A 27,618-nucleotide genomic window follows, 5' to 3' on the forward strand; every position below is an offset into this window, starting at 1 on the left:
TCCGGCATGTTTTTAAATTTAGATAAATTAACTAATAATTCATCAAAGTTCTTTCTTAGACTACTAATGTTTTGGTGCATAATTTTAAATTCACAGTTCATTAATTTATTAAAATTGGTAGAGATCATTAGAAATAAAAATTTATTTTAACATAAATAAGTGTGCTTACGGTAATTTGTTTAAGTCCTCTTCATTCCGAATCTGCACAACTTTGTCTTTTTCATTCTTCCGCATAAGTATTTTCCCATCTCATAGCCAGATGTACTTGTAACCTTTAACCTTTTTTGCCTGCCGAGCGAGCGCATATAGTCGTCTCCTTGGTGGACAGAGCGACTCATTTATGTACACAGGAGTATCAGTTGTAAATCTCATGTTTAATGTAGTGATAAATTTTTTATCTCGTTTCTTATTCATGAAATTTTCTTTATCCCGCCTTCTGACGAACTTGACAATTATTCCGTCGGACATATTATTTTTCTCTGGCAATCTGTGACAAGCATCAATCATCTCATCCGTAATTTGGAAACCAATTACGTCTCCCACTTTTTTAATTGTATCAACAACATCTTCATCATCTTTTTTGGTGATACCATGATATGTATGAATGAAGTGTAGTCTTGTACATTCTCAGTTTGACCATACCTGAGATGTGTGGTTAATTGAAACCCAACCAACAAAGAACACCGGTATCCACGATCTAGTATTCAAGTCCGTGTAAAAATAGCTGGCTTTACTAGGACTTGAACAGTGGAACTCTCGACTTCCAAATCAGCTGATTTGGGAAGATGCATTCACCACTAGACCAACCTGGTGGGTTTATCATACGTTTCTGGGCTCTCTTTAATTCATTTATAGCGGCTTTTTGTTGTGATTATTAAATCTTTTTATAAGCTGTTATGCAATCTCCAAGTCCATTCAAGAATCACTTAAGTATGATATGTATTTTGGCGCAGATTCAAAAAAGTGTCTAAGGAATTAAGTATTTGAACAATATTATTTATTCATTTTAGTCCATTTTGATGTCGGTTGAGTTTTTTTAAAAATAATTTTATAATTTTTTGTGCCTAATTAAAGCACTTTTTATAACCTGCAACATCGGGAAAGCTCACCTGGGAATGTTATTGTGGTGGCCTGTTGCTTAATGTGCAATCGGTAGAGGGTTTAAGAGTTATGTTACAGCATAATACATTGAGTTCTGATGGTTTAGTTAACAACAATATGGGAATTGTGAAGAAATTCAAATGTCCTGCCGTATGAAGGGACCAATTTTTGAGTTACCGAAAGCTGTGTTAATAAAATTCAATGACTAGTTGCAAAAATGAAAGATGAAGGTGGTTGTGTACCTATTACACCAGGAAGTACAACGTTACAATCAACCAAAAGATAGGGAGATGTAGATTCACATATGATACCTAATTTTAAGTTTAGCTGTAATGGTACACAAATTTGCAGAAGGACAAGTTTATATTGTTTTACGTCGAGTCAGAAGCTTAGGTTATTTACCTTTGAGTGATTTAGATCCATGTAAAGTCCTTACTAACCCACATGATAAAAACAGTACTTGGTGAGATGGAAGGATTAGTTACTTAGTAACAAAAACCTTCTTCCTCTTTATGTAATAGTATAGGTAAAATTTTGTTTATTTTATTTACTTTATATCGCTTTCAACACCTAGCACAGAAACTGCTATGGAAATTTGATATTTATAATTAATTTATATTCACACATAATTAAAATAATACGTTTTTATTGTATATATTAAAAAATGTTAATTACAATAAAGTACATGCGAGCTTTGTGATTCAGAAAGGTGCTGATGTAAATATTTATGATAATAAAGTTTTAACGCCAATAATGTATGCTATATTATACGGTGAAAAAAGTATTAAAACAGACATATCTATGTTAATTGAAAGTGGCGCGCATATAGATGCTACTGATAAAGGTGGTTGTACAGCGTTATACCATGCATTTTTTCATAAAAATTATGAAAATGAGGAAATTCTTATTTTACTATTAGCACTTGGAGCAAGTGTTTGTAAATATTTGGCAAATCTTGGTGAAAGTGAGACCCGTTTAATTTACGCTCAAAATTATATTACAGGTGTAATTGTGATAATTGTGTGTAATTGTAATTGAACTTTTATACTGTAAAGAAGATATTAATGAGAATGATGATGATGATCATACATAGTTTTTATGTAAATTATATACTTTTAATGTTGAACTTGCCTTTTTTTCTTATCATAAGGATTTGGTAAAGAAAGATAAGCCACTGATTTTCAATATTTTTAATAAAGCTCCGGAGATTTACGTTGAAAAATTATTTTATAGTGATTTAGATGATGTCGATAGAATAAAATTTATGTAACATGTAAATTACAAAAGAATTGTTAAATTGTACAATGCAGTTTTTAGAAAAACATTGTTATGCTGAATTGGCAGATTCTCATCTGAATACACCATTTCATTTCGGTTCTTCACAAGACAAAGTTAATATTTTAATTATATATGCTAATGTTGATGTTACTGCAAGAAATAAGAATGGAATATTAACGTGTAATCAATTGCAATACAGTTACGGCTTTTTTCAAGCTGCAGTAAGACCATTTATAAAACATTTACTTTTATTTTAGTTCTTTCTGAAGAGTTAGATAGATACACTCAAGTAAAATTAAACTATACTGAATTTATTAATGATTGTAATGTTTAATTACATAAGATGCAATCTGTAAACATTGTAGATAATTTATTGTTTTTTTAAATTTTGTTGTAAATTATCTGAATATGAGATGAATCTAATATCAGAATCTGATAATTTTTGTATTTACAATGATGAACAAATTGAACAACTATTTCCAATTTATTATGATATAATTATTATGAAAATAAATAACTATAAGATAGATTTAAGTAAAAGACATTTATGTAAGTTAATAGCTTTGTAGAGATTACTTATAACAAATAGGATTATTAAATCATATGATCCTAAGAAATATGAAGCTGATAAGAATAATTGTCGTAGTGTTGAACATTCTGATCATATATGTGAACATATTTTTCTTAATTATGACATATTTATTGTATTTCTAAATATTTGTATGAAAGACAATATTGTTAATTTATTGCTTGCTTCATTATTGTATTGATATTATATAATTATTCTATTATGTTACGAGTGACGCCTGTATTGTAGATTTATTTTATTGGTTTTGATTTCTGAGGACTGGGTGATGAAGAAACTGCTTTCTTGATGTAGCTGTGTTTAGGTTGAGGCTCATATAATTAAAGGTTTGTTTTGTCTGTCTAAATTTCTGCAGTATTATTAAGTGATTTGTTATATATCTTCTCATTTTCTTTGATTACTTCTAATTGTAATGGTTCAACATATTTAATAGTTCCAACATGTGTTTATTACAATTTCATTTCTGCTAATTTTTTATTGGTAGACATGAAATTTTCTGTAGTAAATAAATAAATAAAAATTCTGTAATCATTATATCTTTCCTGGGTTACTTGTTAACTGACTATATTTTTTTCATCTTTATGAATTACTACCACTGAGTAGTAATTATAAAGATGTTTAATTATTATGTTCTATATAAGTACATTTTGTGGTGTAATTTCACAAAATTAACAAGTATACTTCAGTTACAAAAATCGTCATGTTAAATGAATATAGTTTTCATGAACTTATAGTGTATCTTGGCTAATTTTTTTTCTCAAAATTTATTCATTGATATTTTAATAATTATTAAAATTATAGGAAGAAATATTTAGTTGGCAATTTAAACGCAAGTGTTGTAAACTGTAGTAAGGCAACTGAATCAAGTAACACTCTGTAGGTTTCTGCTGAATTGTGAATTATTTTGTTGTATCTTTGTTCTACATTTAATGCAACACCAAAATATTATTGTATTTGTATTTAAATAAATAATATTGTTTTTAATTAAATAATATTAATATAATACATCAATTTTTGTTTTCCTTGCATCAGAGCTCCAGAAGAGCTATGCTGCAAGAATGAAAATATGGTAATCGCTCAAAAAATGGGGTATGGGTTTTTAAGAGGTCAGCATTAAAAGTTGCATTTCTCGACGATTCATCACTACAGACCTTAAAAAAAAACAAAAAACTAGGTATCAATGACGTATCTATGTACGTACATTGGCGTGTTTGAAGCTTAATAACTTTTAAATAGATAAATTGATTTTGATGAAATTTGGCATAGAGACATATGTATACTGGGCATATTTGTTTTTAACATTTCGGGGTCAAATCGGCAGGAGTAGGGTTGTTGGGGTTTAATTTTCTCAAAATTTTGCCAACGTAACTAATTTATATTAAGCTCAGTACATGCATATATAAAATGTTTTTTTTTTAATTTTTCCCAAAATTCTCACCTTTCCCAAAATTTGGAAAAATGACATTCTTTTAATCAAATTTTTTGTGTCTTCCTAAGATTAGTAGTACTGGAATGGATCCAAAAAAATAATACATTATATTTTGGGTGCAAATTAAGTTTAAAAACAGTTTCTTATGAATTTAAAAAAAATTTTTACAATTTTTCCACTATGATGTATAGAAATAAATAACCAATGCCAGAAAAGTATAACAACTTTGATGTCAGCCTTTTGTATACAGAATTCTTATAGATTTTATCTGTTATTTAATGTATTTCTGTTAACATCATTTCATGTATTCGTATTTAAATTATTAAAATTAACTATGTAAACATATCAATTTTTTATTTTATAATTTGTTTTTATATTCATGGTTTATGTTGAGGTTATTTATTTTATTACTTATAATATTTTTTCTTAAACGAAAAACATCTTGGATGTATTTCTTCTCAGTAACGGAAAAGTTTTTAGTTACTTTTGTATATGGTGTCATTGTTTTTATTAGTAAATTTTTGGAATTAGACCATAATTTCGATGTACTTTGTATAAAATTATATATAACATAAATTGCCAAAACTATATTGTTCACATTTTGTGATTGAAATCCAAGCAGTTTTATATTCTGGATTTTTGGGTCAGTATTGAAAAAAACATTTTCAAAAACTCTTTTGACAGTAATTAAATGTGTCATTGTCATTAAACTGTTGCGCAGGGTATGGTCTCATCAAATGTATGAGTGGATGAAGTTTAATGTTGCACTGCACTTATATAGATGTGCACGAATAGCTGATTAAATTATCATGAGTGTTGTGAGAATTTTGTGGTTAAAGAGAAAATTTTTATAAAGCCTCGCACAGCGTTTGTTAGTTGCATTGAGTAACTTGGCCATGCTTCATAAGTTGATTATACTAAACACGCCGTAATTCTTTTTAAATTACGATCTCATACGTGATGACATGTATATTACGAGGAAAATTAAAAATGTAAAATGTTAGATTATAAAGGGGATCGAACCGAGACAGGCTAATCCAAAAGCCAGAATGCTGAAAATTTTACTTCAGCAGTTTGAAATTCATTTTTACTAAGTATATGTTATTTTACAGTGATCTTATATAAACTTAAGTTGGTATTCATCCGGAGGTCCTGGGTTTGAATCCTGGTTGGGCATGGCATTTTCACATATTGCTTGTCATCATTCATCTCACCTCTGAAGCCATACAATGGTGGTCTCCGAGGTAAATAAAAGTTGGTATATTGGCATTTCTCCTGCCACCACCTCATTCGGTCGCCCCAAAGCATTGATTGTCAAACTTTTTCGCTTACTGCTTTACATTGAGAATCAAACATTTCCTAGCGCCCCAAAAATTTTTGATATTGCCATCTGTTAAAAATAATAATTGCAATTGCGGTTTTTAAGAGAGCATCTTAATAATTGCAATTATTGTTTTTAAACATGGTACATCCTATTTCTGAGTTAAGCTTACATTTTAAATGAGAGCAATTAAAAAGCATATTTAATCATATTTTGAAGTATTTTTAATAAAATTGATTTTCAAAAAAATTACAATTTTATTTATATAATTAGATCAGAACGCTTTAATTAACATATTTATTTGTATCAATACGTTACTTAGATCGGGAAATGTGATAAACGATTTAAATGATTTTATTACAGTTTACTGAGAAAATTTAATTTCCCAATGTGTTCGATCAAATACGAAGAAAATCTTTTCTTCTCACTGGTTTTTTTTTTCTAATTTGATGGTTTTTGAAATATTCTCAAGCTTTAATTTTTTTTTTTCATTAGAAATATAGGTGTCCCTTTAATTTTTGAACTATTGTAGTAAATATTTAATTATAGTTTGAAATATCCGGAAAACAATTTTTGTCTTTTTTTTAATCAGCTATCACCTTCCTAGACTGCCTGAACAACCCCAATTTTCTGTGGGCCTTCTACTGCCCCCCTCCCATGCCACCACCAGCGACAACAAAGCAGGGCAACAAATGCCCTAAAGCATAAGACTGGATGTCCGTACCACGAAGTGCTTCTGTGCCTCAAACAGTTTAATTAACCAATATCCTATTAGCTCCTAAATCTAACTTAGTAGTGTGAACGGTATACGCTTAGTAAATCTACCAGTAGCTTTTTGTGTCCGGCTGTTCATTTGTCATATATTAAACTAAATTGGATAGGCGCACCCTATCTGTATTACATATATGGCTATCATAAATATAAAATTGATCGTATCAACTTAAATTGGTCTTTGCTCGGCCAGTAACTGAACCTTCAACCCGTTCTTTTTGAGAACATCAGCCTTTAGCAGCCATGCTGTCTGCTGCTCATTATGCCACCAGAATTATGCCATTCCCTTTTGTTAGTGACCTGGGAAATCTGGAACCTTTCCCACTAAAGGTCAGGACCTTCTTTAGGGTTAGCTCTGTCGAAGCCCTCTGACCAGGTTATACAGGACTTTATTAATGGCGGCCCCCTTAATTTTGATGGCCAGTGTCTGGTCTGACAGCAGGGGATTAACCAGCTTAGGACCAGGAGCAACAATTACATTGGCGATGGAGACTGGTTTCTTCACAGTTTCCTCCACCCGTTTAATAAACAAGTGGACCTCGCCAAGGACCTCACCCATCGCCAGTTTGAAGCCCCTGACTCCCTCCAATAAAAAAGCACTTGCTGAGATAAAAAGATTGAGAAACCTTGCACAGGATTGAATAATATGCTAAATTTCACTGAAGTCATCGATATGTTCCACAGTATTATGTATTAAATCATACATGTTAGTATTAAATCATACATAGAATAAATTTTAATTAAAAATATTTTTTATTTCATTTTTCAGATAGTAATAAAGTTTTGAGATAGAAGTAATGAAGTTTCAAAAGTGTCTAAAAGAACATTAAAGATATTTCAAGGTCCTCCAAAACATAACATAAAGATGTGTTACAATAATATTGTTGAAGGAATTGTTGATGATGATGTCGATAAAGTTGTTGAAATATTGGAAAGGAACACGGATGAAATCAAAAGGATAATGACAAATTTTAAATTATATTATTTATTTTATAAGACAAAAAGTAAAGAAATTTTGATTATTTTATTGGATTATTTTGATGTTAAAAATATTTTTGATATAACCAATAATTTACCATCAATTATTACTGTTGCTATAAGGCTTGGTATGGATATCAAAATGATAAGACGATTGATTGACAGAGGTGGAATTATTAACGATAGAGATGAAAGACATGTTTCACCATTATTGCAATCTATAAAGAGTAAGAGAAATGTAAATTTCATAAAATAAATATTAGAAATGGGTGCAAATGTTAATGAAATATGTGACCATAAAGGAAATTCAATATTACATTTAGTAATAAGTTATTTTTGTAGTGGTGACGATATCGCAGTTATTAGATTGTTGATAGATTCAGGTGCAAATATAAATGCCAAAAATAATGCCATGGAAGAACCTTTAATGAAATTACCATTAAATGCAGATGAAGATTTGTGGTTAGAACTTACAAAGAGAAGACTAGAGATCTCGCCATACACATTAAGTGATACTGTCTTAACTAATGTAGTAGTATCTAAACCAAGTAGAATTAAACAGTTTTTGAATATGCTTAATTATAATAATGAAATCACTACTTTTAGAATTAATGAAATATGTAATCGTCTTCTATATTTGGCACTGAATAATAATTGTTGTGCTGATTGTATTTTAGAAATCATTCATAATGGTGCAGATGTTAATGAAATGAAATACCATGATGAAATTTTAAACTTTATCACCGATGAAAATGATTGTACTAAACCATTAATAATAGCTTTAAAGCTTAATAGAGATAAGGAAATTATATCAGCACTTATTGATAACGGTGCAGATGTTAATGTCATTGATGGACATGGATTAACACCATTATTACATGCGATAAATAAAAATTACAAAGTGGAAATAATAAATAAATTGATAAATTTAGGTGCAGACATCAATAAATGTGATTCTGGTGGAGTTACTCCTTTAATGTATGCTATTAAAAATAACAATAATGAGAATATCGGAAGATTGATTAATGCTGAAGCCAATGTAAATGCAATGGATATATATGGCAGAACAAGTTTATATTATGCTGTTATCTATTGTAATGATCAAGAAGTAATTAATTTACTTATTAGTAAAGGAGCTGATATTAGTAAAATAAGTGGTAGTTACAATCAGTTTTGGTTCAGTATAGAGGTTGCAAAGAAAAGTGATGATAAATTCATTGCCAAAATTATTCAAAATGGAAATAATATTAATGTGAAAGATGTATATGGTGAAACATTTTTAATGCTTGCAATAAAATTAAAAATGAATAAAAATATTATTTTTAGTATCATACATAATGGAGGCGACGTGAAAGCACTTGATAACAAAGGGTATTCACCTCTAATTTATGCTATAAAATATGAGTGTGATATCGATGTCATTATTAAACTCATAGAACATGGAGCTGATGTTAATGTAATCGATAATATTGGATTGACACCTTTAAATTATGCTATTCGTTCTCATATGTTTAAAGAAATAATACAAATACTTATTGATAATGGAGTGAACATAAACAAATATGATAATATACTTTTATTGTATTTATTAAAAGATGTTAATTGTAATAAGGAACGTGTGAGTTTTCTAATTCAGAAAGGTGCTGATGTAAATATTTGTGATAGCAAAGGTTTAACGCCAATAATGTATGCTATATTATACGGTGGAAAAGTATTAAAACAGAAATTATATCTACATTATTGAAAATGGTGCCTATATAGATGCTACTGATAATCATGGTTGTACAGCTTTATGCCATGCATTTTTACGAAGAGGGTGTGAGGAAATTAAGGTTTTACTATTAGATAATGGAGCAAGTGTTCGTAAATATTTGGCATATCTTTGTGAAAGTAAAATGCTTTTCTACACTATAAAAAATATAAAATGTGTAGAAATTATAATTGAACTTTTATGTTGTATAGAAGAGGTTATAGAGACTGATGAAGAATATACTGAATTTTTACATGAATTACTTACTTTGCATGCTGATCTTATCTTTTTACTTATACTTGATCTTAAGGATTTAGTAAAGAAACAACTAATTTTAGATATTTATAAATGTTTCCTAGATATTCTCAAAGAAATAATATTGTCTGATTTTTTTGGCAAATACAATGTGGAAATATGCTATCACTTGAGATTAAAAAGCACTAGTAAAGAAAAATATATTAAAGTAATCAAAGCAATGTTAAAAAATTGTCATCCAAAGTTGGTAGATTCTAAATCGAATACATTACTTCATTTCATTCATATTCCTGAACTTGTCAATTTTTTAATTATATATTATAATGCATAAATAATAAAGTCAAAAAAGTAACCCAATTTAAATACCTTAGAGAAATAATAACAAACAACTTAAATGAAAAAAACCTCAATCTAGACAAGAACAAACAAAGTAGTTAAAGCACAAAAATTAACCTGATACACTTACAATAAAAAATGTTTATCCATAAACGCAAAAATAAGACTACAACACAGTTATGAAACCGGAAGCCTCATATACAGTATTAAAACTCTTCCACCTGAACAAACACTCAAAGACTGACATAGTCCAGAAAATAAGAATTGACCTGCATCAACAAAAAGTACTGGAAATATGGGCATGTCCATCTTGATCCAAAGATTGATCATGTTCAGCAAAGTTGTGTACAAAGAGTTAGACTCATTGCTGATACCATGCATACGAGGAGAGTAGGATTCTTTAGACACATAATGAACATGCAAGATTCAAAACTTCTGAAACAGTCAGTTAGTACAATCTTGAGTTGAAAAACATCAAAACAGGATGCAGATGGATCAGAGAAATAGGAGAGGTCTGAAGGAAATTAGCCTTACACTGGAAGACACCACAGATAAGATAAAATTAAACAAGAAAATCAAGAACAAAAACACTTAACAATCACAAGAAAAACCTCACAACAAAACTTTTTCAATACCAGAAAGTGCAAGGACATTGGAACATTTGAAAAAGTACTGGGAGGACCGAAGGCCTGAACAGTCTCTTCGAAGAGACTTGAATAATAAATAAAAATTGACTTGATAATAATAATAATGACTTTGATAAAAAGAAACTTGAAAAAAATAAAAATAAATAGTCTTAATAAAAAAAATTATTTTATTTTTTCAGTATTTTTTAACAATGTTTAAAAAATGTAGTATTGCCACTTTGGAGCTATTTTTTAAACATTAATTTTACCTTGGAGTAAGGGAGACCCAAAAATTAAAAATCCTTTTCTTTGCAATTCCAGATTGTCAGTGTCTAAAACTTATTTTTTTATATCTTAATTTTTATTCTCCTATTGCTAATTTTCTGTAAATCAACACATTGTTATCTTATTAAGATTATCTTAGAAAAATTGAAAAAATAAATAAAGGAAACAAAATTATATTGAAAGAATACATACTATTGTTTTATGAATTTAACTTTTTGTATAAAGACCTTACATTTTCCTTATCATTTTATGATCTATCTACCTTATCATTTTCATGATCTATTGATTCTAGTTCATTAAACATAGCTTTGGTCATTGGTATTTTACCTTACTACACCTTTCAAATTCCATGCTCCTGCTACTCATCAACATTTAAGGTATTATGAAACCATCCGGTTATAAAGGATATAGTTTGCATTTCCTCAAGGCTTGATGTTTTATTTCTTAATGTAGATTATTTTTTAATGTTGCTGAAATTATTCATTTATTTAACATTATGGGGTCTGTTAAGAAAATAACCAAACATTATTAATTACGTACCAACAGAGATATTTAGTGCCATATGGTTGGCAGGATTGTGTTCTGCATAACCTCCTTTGTAACTACTTGTTGTTGGATTGTTTATATCTTGTTTAGTTTTCGTGTTATTGTTATTTGAGTGCAACATGTTTTAAGTGTTAGTAGTGACTTTTGTAATGTGCAATTTTCAGGAGCAACGATACAGTGTAAAATTTTGAGTGAAAACTGGGGAAAACTTTCATAGTAATGTTTCAACTTTGAAACAAGCTTACGTTGATGATGCTCTGGGTCGTACACAATGTTACAAATAATTTTCATGATTTAAAAGTGGTTGTCAGTTAATTGCAGATGACCCTCGACCAGGAAGGCCTTAGACTTTAATTGATGTCACCCGTGTTCAGAAAATCAATCTGGTGCATGCAAATCACTGATTAAATGTCAGAGTACTTGGAGAAGAGGTTAGTAGCTCTGTTGGGTCATGCCATGACATTTTGACTAAAAAATTGAACATGCATGGAGTTGCAGTAAAGTTTGTTTCTCGTTTGATAGACTGAACAGCAGAAAGAACATCGAGTGGACATTTGTTGGCAACTTATTGAACAGGCCAGTGACAATGAAAAAGCCATGCAAAGGATTATAATGTGAGACTAAAGCTGGGTTTATGGCTATGACATTGAGATAAAAGTTCAGTCATTACAATGGATTGGCAAAGTATCTCCATGCCCCGACAAAGCATGTAGTCTCGATCAAATGTCAAAGTGATTCTTTCTGTTTTTCGCTTTTAATGGAATTGTGCATTTTGAATTCAAGGTGAAACAGTGAACCCCCCACACTATTAAGGTGTTTTACCAAAGTTACGTGAAAAAATCTGCAAAAAGAGATCAGAGTTGTGGCAAGACAACTCATGGTTCCTTTACCATGACAATCCACCCGCACACTCAGCTTTGTCAATTCGTCATATTTGTCCCAAAAATCAGATGACCGTCCTCCATCAGCCTCCTTACTTCCCAGACCTAGCTCCTTGCGATTTTTTTCTTATTTCCGAAATTAAATTAATGATGATGATAGGATGCTGTTTTGAGAGTATTGATGACATTAAAACAAATTTGTCACGAACTTAAAGACCATTTGAAATGAAGCTATCCAGGACTGCTTGGAAAAGTGTATGAATAGGGAAGGGGGTATTTTGAAGGGGAATAGGACCAGTAATCTGTAAAATTAATAATAAAGATTAAAAAAATCAAGTTCGGTTATTTTCTGAACAGACCTCATATATAATACAGTTGAGTAAATTATGCTTAGAACATGTTAATCTTTAGAAAAATTATTCTGGAAGGGGTAAAAGATTGAAGATTGTTCAACTTATTTGCTGAGTAGTTATTTAAATAGATTTTAAAAAAGTGAAAAATCTGTTTATAAAATAATTTGGTAAAAAAATTTAAAACTAGATGGGCATTTTAATTGTTGAACTACCATTTATTTGTTTTGTTTTGTTAATGGTGGAAATTCCATTAAGTAACGATAGAGGACAAATATCAAATAACCTTAAAAAAAAAAAATTAAATCTATATTTTAATAAATTATAGTTACTTTTGGAGTATGAATTTTGTTTTAAAAATCTTTTTAAAAACTTTTCTCTTATAAAAGAACATTACCAAATTTAATTTTATTTAAGAAAGTGCTATTATTCTATGATTGGTTGAAATTTCATACTGTTTCTGTCTCTTTCTTTTACTTGAGATAAATTTCTTTTCTATATAACTGTGTATGAAGGGCATTATTAAGACTAATGGGAAGTCTACATCTGAGTTTGAGTAAAAGCAGTTTGTTTTTATAGCTATCAAAAAAAATTTTTTTTTTAATTACTAAAAATGAGCTGAATTATAGTTTATAAACTATCAGTATTTAAAAAAAAAACTAGTATTAACAGAAACCTTTTCATATCTGTTTGTAAAAAAGAATAGCATTTTCCTTTGATGTTTTTATTTTTGTAAAACAAATTGGCTCCATATCTATACACCCAAATTTTAGCATATTTTTTTTACCGTGAGCTGATGCAGTCCTTGAAGTCATTAATGTGTTCAATTTTTTATGTTTTTACTTTTAATATTAATGCTGATATCATTCAGAAAGGACACTAAAAGTTAGGTAAATGGTTACTGTCAAAATTTCCTATCGGTTAGTTGAAAAAAAAATTTATGACTGCTATTGATTTTTTATTGGTTTATCACTGCATTTTAATGCTTGGTTTTGATTATATACATAAGTTTGAATGATTTCAGGTTATTCAAGAAGAGAATTAAGTACATTTCCTGCAGGTGTTACACTTATGTTATACGATGCAATTCAAAGAGTACGTGAAAATCCTCCTGTTGATTGGTCTGAAGCAGTGTTTCGTCTAATTGGAAGGCAAGATTTGGCTACTACACCTCCACCACCTGTAGTTGGAGAAAGAGGTAATGTTTCACCACCTCCTCCTACAGTATCTAGGAATAATCAAGAGAATGATGATGGTATGGAAAGCACAGATAGAGAGGTAAATATATTCTGCTAAAACATAATTAAGAAATTTAGTTTTATCCAGAGGCACTTCAGCCACTAGGGTTATTGTGTATTCAATAAATGGGAAAAAGAAATTTGGGTCAGTCTACAGGCATACTGTCACCAGATTTCACCAGGGATGTATCATTATACCGATCCTGACTTCCTAAGAATGTACCTAGCAGGGTTTATCCTACACCTATAGAAATTTGAAAAAGTACACAGAGTTGAGGAAGGGATGGGTGAAGAGATAGGATGGTCACAGGAAGATCTGCAGAAAAGTCTAGTAACCCTACCAGACAATAGTTAGAAACTTTCCAGCAGCAGATTACCAGCCATCCCTACCACAATCCCCAGTGAGAAATCAGAGGATTTTTACCAAGGTAAAAGCTGTATATTACTAATCCATAATTTTGCATTGATCAATTTAAATAATACATACTGCAACAAGAATTGTTTTCCCCTAGAAATTAAAAAGGTCTCAGATAACTGGCCCGCAGTTTCTAAAGGGACAATTTCATCCATCCTGGAATTGTATGTAGTATGCATAAGAATCCAGTTGTACTATAAACTGTTCAATCACACTTGTAGAAAAATCATCAAATTATCTAATTCTTTGACAAAAAAAATAAATATTTTGAAGTATCAGTTTATTGATGTGGAATAAAAAAAAATTGTGAATTAAGTTCTTTTCTTAGCATCACTTTTTATGTTTTATAATTGTGTAATGGTTATTTATTATAATTCTGTTTATCTAATGAAGTTACTTTTTCCATTCATGTTGACTGAAATATAAAGATAATTCTGTCTGATTATTTAGACATATAAAAATGTTAAAACTGATGACAAAAATTCATGTACATTTGAAATACACATCTAATGTTCCATTTTTAACCAAAAGGTATATATATATATATATATATATATATATTCAAATAAAAGATAGAGAATTTTTTTTATATTTTATTGAAGGTAAATATGCTACCTCTTAAAAAAGAATCAGTTATGTATAACCAAGATGTAAGCGAAGTACTATCTTATTGAGGAGAAAAGTTTTTGTATTTATGTTATGTAAAACAAGTAAATTTTGGATAGTTTGCTACATCTTCAAATTTGATTGAGACATTTGCATTAAAGTGGTATCAGCAGATGATCATATGAATCATTCAGGAATTACTATGTAAATATCTTGACAGACACAATAATTTTATCTTAAATTTTTAACTATACAATAAAAGTGACTGAACTGAGTTATAAATGTAGGAGTTCAGGAGCCTTTTCAACAATTTATTGTTGAAAAACAATAAATTACAACATTAAGAAAAAAATCATAGTAAAAAGAAAATTGCAATTTTAGGTCTATAGAAATATTAAATAAAAAATTAGACAACAGATTAAATTGGACTGCAGCAAATGTATGTATATATGTAGTAGGGAAAATGCAGACTATTCCATTACAGTATTACTATTACTACTACTATTACTAGTAGTATTACTATTATTAGTATTATTACTCTTCTATTACAGGTGCTTTTCGTGAGAGATTGGCTAGGTTACATTTAGTAGATTTAGGTTTATGCCCAAAACCCACCGGGTTGGTCTAGTGGTTAACACGTCTTCCCAAATCAGCTGATTTGGAAGTCGAGAGTTCCAGCGTTCAAGTCCTTGTAAAGTCAGTTATTTGTACACAGATATTAATACTAGATCGTGGATATCGGTGTTCTTTGGTGGTTGGGTTTCAATTAACCACAGGAATGGTTAATCTCAGGAATGGTCGAACTGAAAATGTACAAGACTACAATTCATTTACACTCATACATATCATCTTCATCCTCTGAAGTAATACCTGACACTGATTCCTGGAGGCTAAACAGAAAAAAACGTTATGCCCAGATTGTGGGGATAATGACACAGTGGACCATATCCTCCATGTCTGTCCCCAGTATGAGGCTGAACGTGAGAACTTGAGAGAATGAACTCCCTTTTGGATCTCCGAGTTAATTGGAAGATCCATGGAAAATGGTTGAAGTGGCTGGTTTCCTCTCATTACGTAGATCAGTTGAAGGTGTTTAAATGGAGTAGGATCCCTGGTGCCTAAGATTTCGACCGAGACATTTGATTGGCCAGGGATAGGTGTTTTGGCAACAAGCCTCAGTTAATTCAAAAGCAGTGATTGTTGAAATCGAGTGCCGGAGCCGCTGTCAACAGGGGGAGGGGTGAATGCGCTATTAAGGGCATGGTTTGGAGAGCCATAAGGTGTGGCACTGTCTTGCTGAGTGCGGTCTTTTAGGTTTGATGTTTATAGTGGGTTGATGGATATAGGTCTGAATTTCGTTGTTATGTATAACACATTCTGAACGGTATGAGTTTAGCATTGTATTGACTCGTTATTTAGTCGAAGAAGAAACCTGTAGAGCTGCATTAAACCAGTCAAATGATTGAATTCATATTATTCACGTAGGCAAGTTTTAGGATATTTAAAACAAATTGTTACAGGGTAAAGATATAAATGGGTTAATTAAATGAAAGAATTGGGACTAGAAAGAGTATCTTGTAAAGCTGCATGAAACCAGTCAAATGATTGAATTCATATTATTCAAGTAGGCAAGTTTTAGAATATTTAAAACAAATTGTTACAGGGTAAAGATATAAATGGGTTAATTAAATGAAAGAACTGGCATTAGTAAGAGAATCTTGTAAAGCTGCATGAAACCAGTCAAATGATTGAATTCATATTATTCACGTAGGCAAGTTTTAGAATATTTAAAACAAATTGTTACAGGGTAAAGATATAAATGGGTTAATTAAATGAAAGAACTGGCACTAGAAGGAGAATCTTGTAAAGCTGCATGAAACCAGTCAAATGATTGAATTCATATTATTCAAGTAGGCAAGTTTTAGAATATTTAAAACAAATTGTTACAGGGTAAAGAAAGGGTTTAAATGAAATAACTGGCACTAGAAAGAGAATCTTGTAAAGCTGCATGAAACCAGTCAAATGATTGAATTTAAAACAAATTGTTACAGGCTAAATATATAAATGGGTTAATTAAATGAAAGAACTGGCATTAGTAAGAGAATCTTGTAAAGCTGCATGAAACCAGTTAAATGATTGAATTCATATTATTCAAGTAGGCAAGTTTTAGAATATTTTATAAAATTGTTACAGGCTAAAGATATAAATGGGTTAATTAAATGAAAGAGTTGGGACTAGAAAGAGAATCTTGTAAAGCTGCATGAAACCAGTCAAATGATTGAATTCATATTATTCAAGTAGGCAAGTTTTAGAATATTTAAAACAAATTGTTACACGCTAAAGATATAAATGGGTTAATTAAATGAAAGAACTGGCATTAGTAAGAGAATCTTGTAAAGCTGCATGAAACCAGTCAAATGATTGAATTCATATTATTCAAGTAGGCAAGTTTTAGAATATTTAAAACAAATTGTTACAGGGTAAAGATATAAATGGGTTAATTAAATGAAAGAACTGGCACTAGAAAGAGAATTTTGTAAAGCTGCATGAAACCAGTCAAATGATTGAATTCATATTATTCAAGTAGGCAAGTTTTAGAATATTTAAAACAAATTGTTACAGGGTAAAGATATAAATAGGTTAATTAAATGAAATAACTGGCACTAGAAATAGAATCTTGTAAAGCTGCATGAAACCAGTCAAATGATTGAATTCATATTATTCAAGTAGGCAAGTTTTAGAATATTTTATAAAATTGTTACAGGCTAAAGATATAAATGGGTTAATTAAATGAAAGAGTTGGGACTAGAAAGAGAATCTTGTAAAGCTGCATGAAACCAGTCAAATGAGTGAATTCATATTATTCAAGTAGGCAAGTTTTAGAATATTTAAAACAAATTGTTACAGGCTAAAGATATAAATGGGTTAATTAAATGAAAGAGTTGGGACTAGAAAGAGAATCTTGTAAAGCTGCATGAAACCAGTCAAATGATTGAATTCATATTATTCAAGTAGGCAAGTTTTAGAATATTTAAAACAAATTGTTACACGCTAAAGATATAAATGGGTTAATTAAATGAAAGAACTGGCATTAGTAAGAGAATCTTGTAAAGCTGCATGAAACCAGTCAAATGATTGAATTCATATTATTCAAGTAGGCAAGTTTAGAATATTTAAAACAAATTGTTACTGGCTAAAGATATAAATGGGTTAATTAAATGAAAGAGTTGGGACTAGAAAGAGAATCTTGTAAAGCTGTATGAAACCAGTCAAATGATTGAATTCATATTATTCAAGTAGGCAAGTTTTAGAATATTTAAAACAAATTGTTACAGGCTAAAGATATAAATGGGTTAATTAAATGAAAGAGTTGGGACTAGAAAGAGAATCTTTAAAGCTGCATGAAACCAGTCAAATGATTGAATTCATATTATTCAAGTAGGCAAGTTTTAGAATATTTAAAACAAATTGTTACAGGCTAAAGATATAAATGGGTTAATTAAATGAAAGAGTTGGTACTAGAAAGAGAATCTTGTGAAGCTGCATATATTTATATGCTTATATAAGTACACATGAGGGTACGCAGGAATAAGAGGCATATTCATAAAGTAAGGGCTGTCAGCTTTTATTTAAATATTAGTGGGTCTGAACACAGTTTCACACATGCCATGCCATCTATCAGCTATTTATGAAGCCACTGCAGTTGTTTTGATTCAGTAGTCGTTTCCCTGCTGGTGAATGCAGATTGCAATGTCTGTGGCAATCGTTTCTCCTGCTGGTTGTGAAGTGCGTGTTTGATTAGATTTTTGTGTGCAAAAGGATCTTCAGCTGCTGAAATTCATTGGGAGTTGTGCCTAGCGTATGGACCGTACAGTAAGAGAAGGAAAAGTTAGATAACGGCGTTGAGACATTAAAAATGACCACACAAATGTGCAGGACGAAGAGCGGAGTGGCAGGCCCAGTATTCAGACTGACAAAATCGTTGAACAAGTGAACCGAAAACTAAGATTAATGATTTGTGCTCTGGCTGATGAATTTCTGCATGTTGGACACACCTCTATCTACACAATTGTTACAGAAAAGCTCGGATATAAAAAATTGTGTGCAAGGTGGGTACCATAAATTCTCACCAACCAACACAAAGAGCAAAGTGGACGATCATTTTTGGACTTCTATCAGGAGATGATTTGTTTTCCCGCATTGTTACAGGTGACGAGACATGGATGTTGTACACCAACACAGAATTAAAACAACAGTCAATGTAGTGGTCCCATTCAAATTCCCCAAAACCGAAAAAGTTTATGCAGTCTCTGTATTAGATTTGAAAAATGTAGGCTACTGTTTTTTTGGGATGAAAAGGGCATCATTTTGGTTGATTTCATGGAATGTGGATCAACAATTACAGCTGATGTGTACTGCAAAACGCATACCAAACTGAGACGTGTAATCCAGAATCTACAACATGGGAAACTATTGTCCGGCGTAATCCTTCTTCACGTCAGCGTGTGTCCTCACACCGCTGCCTTAATCAAGAAGATTTAAGATTTTTTTTGGGAACTTTTTGGCCACTTCCTTATCTTGCATTTGAAAAAGCAGCTTGGTGGACGACAACAGTTTGAAAACGACAAGGAACTCAAAACTCCCATTGTCAACTAGTTCAATTCCCAGACAGCGAACTTCTATGCAGAGTAGTTAACGAAACTGGTGCAGCATTACGAAAAGTGCTTAGAACTGAATGGCGATTGTGTGGAAAGTGAAATAGATATGTAGTAAACTAAAACTGTAAGTAAAACCTTTTTTCTGTAAATAAAAAATTAATTTAAGTTAATTTTTTTTAGTGACCAAATGGTCCTTACTTTATGAATGTGCCTCATAATGCATGCACTGAAACATAACATTGTATTGCACAATACGACAAGTGCTGCTGTCCTGTAGTTTCATTCCCCTACTACTACTATTACTACTATTCAAAAATTTGACCCATGCCCTCTCATTTACTGTCGCTCAACACTGTTATAGAGTACGCCTGCTACATCAACATATCTAAAACAACATGCAGTAATTGAATTTTTAACCGTAGAAAAAGTGAATGCTGATGGCTTGATTGACATCTAAAAGTCATTCATTGTGATGAAACTATTGATCGAAGAATTATAAGTCAGTGGGTAATAAAATCTTGTAGCTGAATCGATTCAAAATGACCTGTTGCATCACACAGTAATGCATCACCACTTAGATAGGCATATTGAAAGATTGAGTAGGACTCATTATTGCATGACTGGGCTACCATAAAATATGTTCACAGTGGATGCCTGCAAACCCACAGGAAAGAAGAAAGAATGAAAAGAATGTTGTGAACAGCTTCTGAAATGTTATTGCAATGAGCAAGGTGTCTTCCTTTTCAATATTCTGACTTGAAACAAAACTCTGATTCATAACTCTGTTCATTACGACCAGAAAAAAACAACAGAGCAATACCAAGACTGTGGTTTACCACAAAAAAATCAAATTTACAGCCAGGTTGACTGTAAATTCTATGCAATATATAGAGACATTAAAAGACCTTAGGAGACATGTATGACTTGTTTCAGAATCCACGGAGCCAATAATTCTACAACGTAATGCTTGACTCATACTCATTGTGTGTATGTGTGTGTGTGTGTGAGAGAGATAGAGGTTCTTGTGAAGTTGAAATTTTAACCTATTACACACCCTCCATACTCACCAGATCCCTGATGCCTGAGATGTTTACGTCTTTCCACAATCAAAGAGGTTTATTAAGGGTATTCATTTCACCATGAATGATGAACTGAAGGATGCAGTGATGTTATAGATGAGAGAAAAACCAACAACATACTTAATTGGCATAATGAGAAAACATTCACCACTGAAAGAAATGTGTGTAGCTGTAAATTGTGACTGGAAAAATAATTGTATGTTTTTGTAATAAATAAAGTAAACTTTTACGCCACATTTGTTTCATTTGACTATCTCTCAAATTGCTTTCCAAGTTATGAGCAGTTGTACATTACATTTCAGCCACCCCTCATATATAATGTTACATTTACAATATTTATAAAATATGTTATTACAGCAGTTTTAAAAATTTAATTGCAATAGTAATAAATATTAATTACAAAGTAATTAACTGTTACAGCGTATATTTCTCCTGATACAAAAGTACCCACTGATGGTGGTAGATATGATGTGGATGTATTACGAAGACAGAGGATTGCAGTCTATTGGCAAGAAGAACCGGGAGAAGTTAGACGTTGCTCATGGTTTGTCAAAGGTTCTCTTGATTCACGTTACACTCCTTATGAAGAGAAAATTGCTACAATGCTTGAGGTATACTTTAACAGAAGTTGATCATTTAAAAATATATTTTTTTTATGATTTACTTGTAAATAAAAAATCGTAATAAGAACATTATATAATGTCTTTAACCTTTAAAAAAAGTTTCTTTTACAGAATGTATGCTTATTTTTAATGTTAATAGTTGTGGATCGATTTCATTCCTCTACTTTTTATTTATTTAAAAAATTACATTTTTTTTATGAAATGTTCTTTAAAATAAGTGCATGTATATGTATTGTACACTTGCACACACAAAATTACTTATTCTGTTTTCTTGTTTTTATTAGTACAGTTATTTTCTTATTACATTTTTACACCTGTGTTTGTTTAATTATTAGTCATTCTTCTATTTGTAAGTTTCCTTTGCACCCGCTATTATTTTTCTCTTCATTGTATGCCTTATTTAAAAAATCTATTAACAGATGTTTTTACATAACTACTTTGATAAGTTTTTTTTTACATAATTATAAAATTGTTATCAGTAGTTAATGCTCACAGTTTAAATGCATTAATCTGTTAGGTTGTTAACCCTGCAAAAGAAAATGTTTTTTTATATAAAATTTATATTCATTTGTAAGATTTGATTACGTTTATTTTGATTTTGTTTTAAATTAATTTTCTTATGTCTTGCACCTTTTTTTTATTTTCTTTAATTTTGACTTTTTTTAATACATTAAAAAATATATATATATTTTTTTTTTTTTACTTAAATGTTTATATAAACTATGTTTTTATGTAGAACCCATAATTTTCACCTTGTTACTGAATCTGCTTATTCTCAAAAAAATGTATTTTATTTTATTTTTTCACAGGAGGAATATAAAATTGCAAGTACAACAAATGACTGGAATAGGCAAGTAGCTTTAGCAGATGGTGAAGTTATCATACTTCATAGTGCTAATGCTATTGCACATCATCTTCGATCTTCATCCCCAGATGCGTGGGGTAACTCACCAGTAAGTCAAGAAATAGTTGTGAAAATTGTATGACATCAGTTTTGATTTGTTTTTTTTTTTATATTTACTTATATAAAGTACAGCTCTGTAAGAACTTCACTACATACTAAAAATTTTGTATTATACTTTTATATAATAAAAGTACCTTTTATTATACATTTATTTTGAAATATTTTAATAGTTCATTAAATTTGTTGTCATTTAACATCATTTGTGGAAAAATCATTTCTATCCTTTGAAATGTCTTTCTTTAATCTTGTTAGATCACTTAGAAAAAATTACATTTTCACTAGAGTGCTAATGATAAACTTTTAATTTTTTATATAACAATTACAATATAATTATCATTTTATGGTTTTATATTCACAGCAATGATGAATACCACATATCTACTGATATAATATTTGCTAGATTATAAAATTTATGTTAATTTTTTATAATGTTGGTAAAAAGATTGTTTAATCTCAGATTACCATCTTCAGTGTAATCTAATCAGTTCTTTAAAAAAATAAATTGAAAAAGTTTACAAATATAAATGCATATGTTGATATTAAAGATATATATGCTATGAAACTTATAGCTCCTTTCACCATGTGAAGAAAATAATTTTTTTAGACTGCTGGAGATGATAGATTCCATTTTGTGTATATATTTAAAATTGCACTTTGTAGAATTGCACTTTGTTTATATATTTAAAAATAATATAAATGATCTATTATTTATAATGACATCATTGAGATTAGTTTATAACATTTAGATGCTATGTTATAGCACTGATTTTCTAACTTGAAGATTTCATTTCTGGTACTACAAGGTATGTTTTTTATATAAATACCATTTTGATTTATATCCACTGCAGTGGACTGTTGCTGTTCTGCGCATGTGCACTGAGTAACTACATCTATTTGTTTGCTACAGATGCCATTACAAGATGAAATGGTATAAAAGCAGCTGAAATTCATCGACAGATTAGTGAAATGTTTATACATTTCACTAATCTGTCAATAACACTATTCTGATGAAATGGTTAGGATATTTAAATGCTGACCAAGTTACACAGAAACAAACATTTAGCCAGTGTTTGAATTTTCTGACAAGATAGAAAAATGAAAACGATCCAATTTTATATCGAATTGTGTTTACTTTATTGCTGAGCTTGGTGGTCAGCGCCATGATGACATCAGAACAGCCATTCAGCAATGGTTATCTTCTCAAGCGGCTATGAAGCTAGAATTTAGAAGCTGTTCACATGATGCAAATGCCTTAATATAGGTGGAAATTATGTAGAATTACAAATTAAGATTCAGGCTTTCAGAGATAATATAAATTAAAAAGAATTTCCTTGTTACTTTTTAAATCAAAATTGTACTTAAAAGAAAAACATACCTCGTAAAATAAGTTTTTCTGGAAATAATTTGAGAACTGCATCTTTTTAAATTGGATATTTATTATTGTTTATTTTGTAAATTTAATTAGTGAAAGAAAAACCTAGTACACATGTTTGATACTATATATGTTTGGTATTTAATAATTAATACGATAAAATGTAATGGATTTTCAAAATTTTCTCTGTTTATAATACATTATTTCTTTCATATTTATAGCAAATGCAACAAAAACCAAGAGTTGTTAAACGTGGATTAGATGAGTTCGATATACCTGATGGAGAACCTGAAACTGTTGATCATATATTATTCCTTGTACATGGAATAGGAAAGTTTTGTGATTTAAAATTTAGGCCAGTTACTGAAGTTGGTAAGTTATCTAATTCTGATATATTCAAATTTCTACATTGAATAGTTTCTTTATTTGAAACTATTATTTATTTTATAAAAACACTAGTTTTGAAAAATTTGAAAAATCAAGGCATTGATTGTTCAAATTCTGATGTTTAATATTTTCATGTATTTTGGTTTCTATAATGAAATTATTATATGAATATCATGTAGTAAATAAATTCGAACCATTTCAAAGACAACAAAAGCATAAATTTTGAAGAAATTTTAATTTTATTTCAAAAAACCTTTTTTTATGCTACGCATTGTGAAAAAGAATTTTTTTTAATTTATTTAGCGAAAGTCTAAGTAAATATTATGTGCATTTACTTGCAGGTACGCCTATAGCTGATTTTAATTTTTTATAATACATTTTTGTTATTTAGACATTTCTAGCATATGCTATAATAAACAATGTTAAATGTTTTGTGAGCTCAAACATGGTGATTGTCCTAGTTTTTACATAAGTCAAACTATTCCACTTCTTTCAACTTATAAAAATATTATAACACTTGCCTGCTATCTTTTCAAATCATATTACACACATTCACTATCAACATTTAGATATAACTAAAAATTTTAGAAAATTGTAAAAAACTGTAGATCAGAACATTATGATAATTATTAATAAACTTGTAGGTTTGTACTTATATTAAATTTTAATTTAATACATTTTCTGACCAGGTCCATTAAGTAACAAATTAAGAAATGTTTTTTTTATTTTCATTAGAGTTATTATCATGAAGAAATTTAAAAGTTTAAGCTACATTCATGGCTTAACTTAGATCAATGTTATAAAATGGAACTAGATGTTCCAAAATGGAACATTGTACCTGGCTCTTTACAGTTATTTTTATATTATGGTATTATAACTAATTTTTTATTATTATTGTTGTTTGACAGTTGATGATTTCCAAAGTATTTCATTATAACTTCTTCAGTCACATTTCCGGGGAGCTTGTGTAATGGGAACTGTCAATAGAGTTGAGGTTTGTGTAATGTTTTATTTAATCGCAAAGAGTTTCATTAATACATTAAAGATAATTTCTATTTTCTTTATTATTTGTTGTGTAATATTCTTTGTTGCTAATTATTTCTGAAAGTAAATAATGTTACAATTTATTATTTGTACGTTACTAACCTACTGAGTTGTAGCACTACATATTATATGCTTTGTTTCACAACAGAAAGTAATATATTAACTTGTTACTTTCCACTGTCCCTCCCACTATTTCTTACAGCTGTGATGTATATATAGAGTTCCTGATATACACAATAGCCCATCATTGTAGCTTTCTCTGAAACTATATCTTAACTAAATAGCCACTCCTATAGTGACCAGAATAGAAAGAACTTGTAGAGCTGCATAACACCCACCTTTGGATGGACTTTGGGTGTATCAATATGCAGCTGAATATTTGGCTTTGTAAAGTAGGCAACAAGAAAGTACATTTTTACTTATAGTTTTCTCTAGTAAGACTGTTATGGGATTGTCATTATCCTTACAAATGGCTATATTAATTTTAGAAGTGATTTGTGCCAGAACCCAGGTTTCATATTTCATTCTTTATTATATATAATACTTATTTTATTAAACATGTTATTAAAACTGACTAAATGAATAAATACTAAATGTAATTTTATACACAAATCAGTCACATAAAAAATGGCTCGCTCAGCTTAAAACATGTTTACATAATACTCAAACCACATAATATTCATTCAGCAAATATTTTTAAAAACTGCATTTTATTTATTATTGAGGGAAATGATTTTATTACAAGAGTCATAAGCACAATGTACCAAAAATTGAAGAAGAAAAGATAATGGAAGAAATTAACTAAAAGTTCTTAGGCTATTCTGAGTTCTGAGTTCTTAGGCTATTTGTAAACTATTCTGAGTAATAAGATAAATATTTTCTATCATAACTTTATATGACAACTTATGAACATAAACAGTTCATATACATAAACATACAACATAAATGCTTAAGCTCAAGAAACTTTTTTAACAACTTAAAACCAAATACTGTTATTTATTATCAGTGTTTATAAGTGGAGGTATTTTCATTTAAGTGTAAAAAAAGCAATGTACCTTAAGAGATTAGATTAAAATAGTGAAGCCATGTCTTAAGTTACTTCTGAGAAAAAGTAAAATTATTATTATTAGAATAAGAAAAACACTTACTTAAAAACTGGTATTTGTATAACATTTATTTTATTTTTGTAGGTTTTACCTGTGTTTTGGCATACAGCTTTACATACTGAAGAAATTGATCGTAAGTTACAAAATATAACGCTTGGTTCCATTCATCGACTTCGACAGTCCACTAACGATACGCTATTAGATATTTTATTTTATACAAGTCCTGTTTTTTGTGAGGTAATGTATTAAAAAAAAAGTTGATTTTTATTAATTTTTAATTATGAATTTAATTCTTATTCATTCTTGTTTCAACTAAGAAAAATTTGATCAAATAAATAAACAAATTGTTGTTAAGTAATTTTAAAACAGTATGCCTTTTATGATACTGTATTGTTTTTGTTAATCTCAATCAGTATTACAGAAATGCTGGTTTAGTGCCATGAACCAACAGGAATTGCATATTTTGATCACGTAACACTGGCCCCACCTCTCTGCCATCTTGGATTTCCCTGTCAGTGTTGTAAACCTAATTTATTATGCATTTTTATTATTTATTAACAAATATTTCAAAGGATGGTAGAATTGGATTATAGCTGTTGTTTTTTTATTAAGTTAGGTACAGCTATTCTCTGCTAAATTTTGACGCCACATGCCAGCACAAGAATTAAATAATATTTAGTGTAAAAAAGTGTAACTAACTAGGTCTTGATTGAACTTGGTTGCCCAATAAGTCAAGAGGCATGATGTGGCTAAATCATGATTGATATGGCTACTTAACTTGGAAGCAGTGATTGTTAGATTAGGTGCTTAATGAGGCCTGTGCACCGAGAATTCAGTTTATTAATTTTAAATTGCAGATATTGAATGGTGCATCCCAGAGCATTTTTGGCACCACCAACTTCTACGTACTATAGCACTCTTAGAGAGGGAGTGCGGTATCCTATAAGAAAAATTTAATTTTGTAAAACTACACATGCTTTGCTCGGGTCACATAAATATAATTCTGTATATCTTGATAACAGCGTGCATTTTAAAAAATTCAAATGTCATTCTATGTAATATATTTAATAAGTTTGTGTGTGAGTGTGTATGAATAAGATCATGATTGAGGATCATCTTGATTTGTTACAGCTGCACCACTGGGAGCATACAGTATGGTAACGCTAAAATAAATAAATGATCTTGGGTTTGGATCAAATTCCTCTACTATTCCACTTGAGAAAGTAATAGTTAAAATAGATGAAAATTCTTTATTTTGAAGAAATTGATAAGACAAAAATGATCCAAGTAAACATATCCATTCCTTAGAATGGATATGTAAACTACATGATTGGCTCATTCTCTCAACGACTATCAGCATTATTGATTTTTCCCACCAAATAATCAGTGAACAAACTAAGTTGAATGTATATCTCCTTTTATAATTCCTAGTTCTTGCAGTTCTTTGAATATTGAATTTTTTCATTCTGATGAACAGAATTCTGATGAACCTGTGTTTCTTGAACCTATCAACAATGTCAGTCTTTTACAAAGCTCTTTCAGATTATCAAAGTTGATGCAAATCTGGTCTTGTGGTCTCATCAGAATCCATATGCATCCTTATCCCTGCCAGTTTTTTCGGTGCTGGAAACAA

General features: G+C 29.9%; 1 protein-coding gene and 1 pseudogene across 2 annotated transcripts in view; both read left to right on the top strand.

The window, feature by feature from the left end:
* The window catches only part of LOC142325510 (uncharacterized), a 32,418-nt gene extending 21,565 nt beyond the window's left edge, over window positions 1-10,853 (top strand). For both annotated transcript variants that reach the window (XM_075367366.1, XM_075367365.1), the window contains 2 exons: window positions 3,225-3,291; window positions 7,256-10,853. In XM_075367366.1, coding sequence (XP_075223481.1) covers window positions 7,730-9,208 — 1,479 coding nt within the window. In that variant the 5' untranslated portion in view covers window positions 3,225-3,291; window positions 7,256-7,729 and the 3' untranslated portion in view covers window positions 9,209-10,853. The remainder of the gene's footprint in view (window positions 1-3,224; window positions 3,292-7,255) is intronic.
* The window catches only part of LOC142325774 (triacylglycerol hydrolase DDHD2-like), a 42,483-nt pseudogene continuing 24,224 nt past the window's right edge, over window positions 9,360-27,618 (top strand).

This window comes from Lycorma delicatula, chromosome 5, assembly GCF_047948215.1.
Source record: "Lycorma delicatula isolate Av1 chromosome 5, ASM4794821v1, whole genome shotgun sequence".
NCBI classification, from domain to species: domain Eukaryota; kingdom Metazoa; phylum Arthropoda; class Insecta; order Hemiptera; family Fulgoridae; genus Lycorma; species Lycorma delicatula.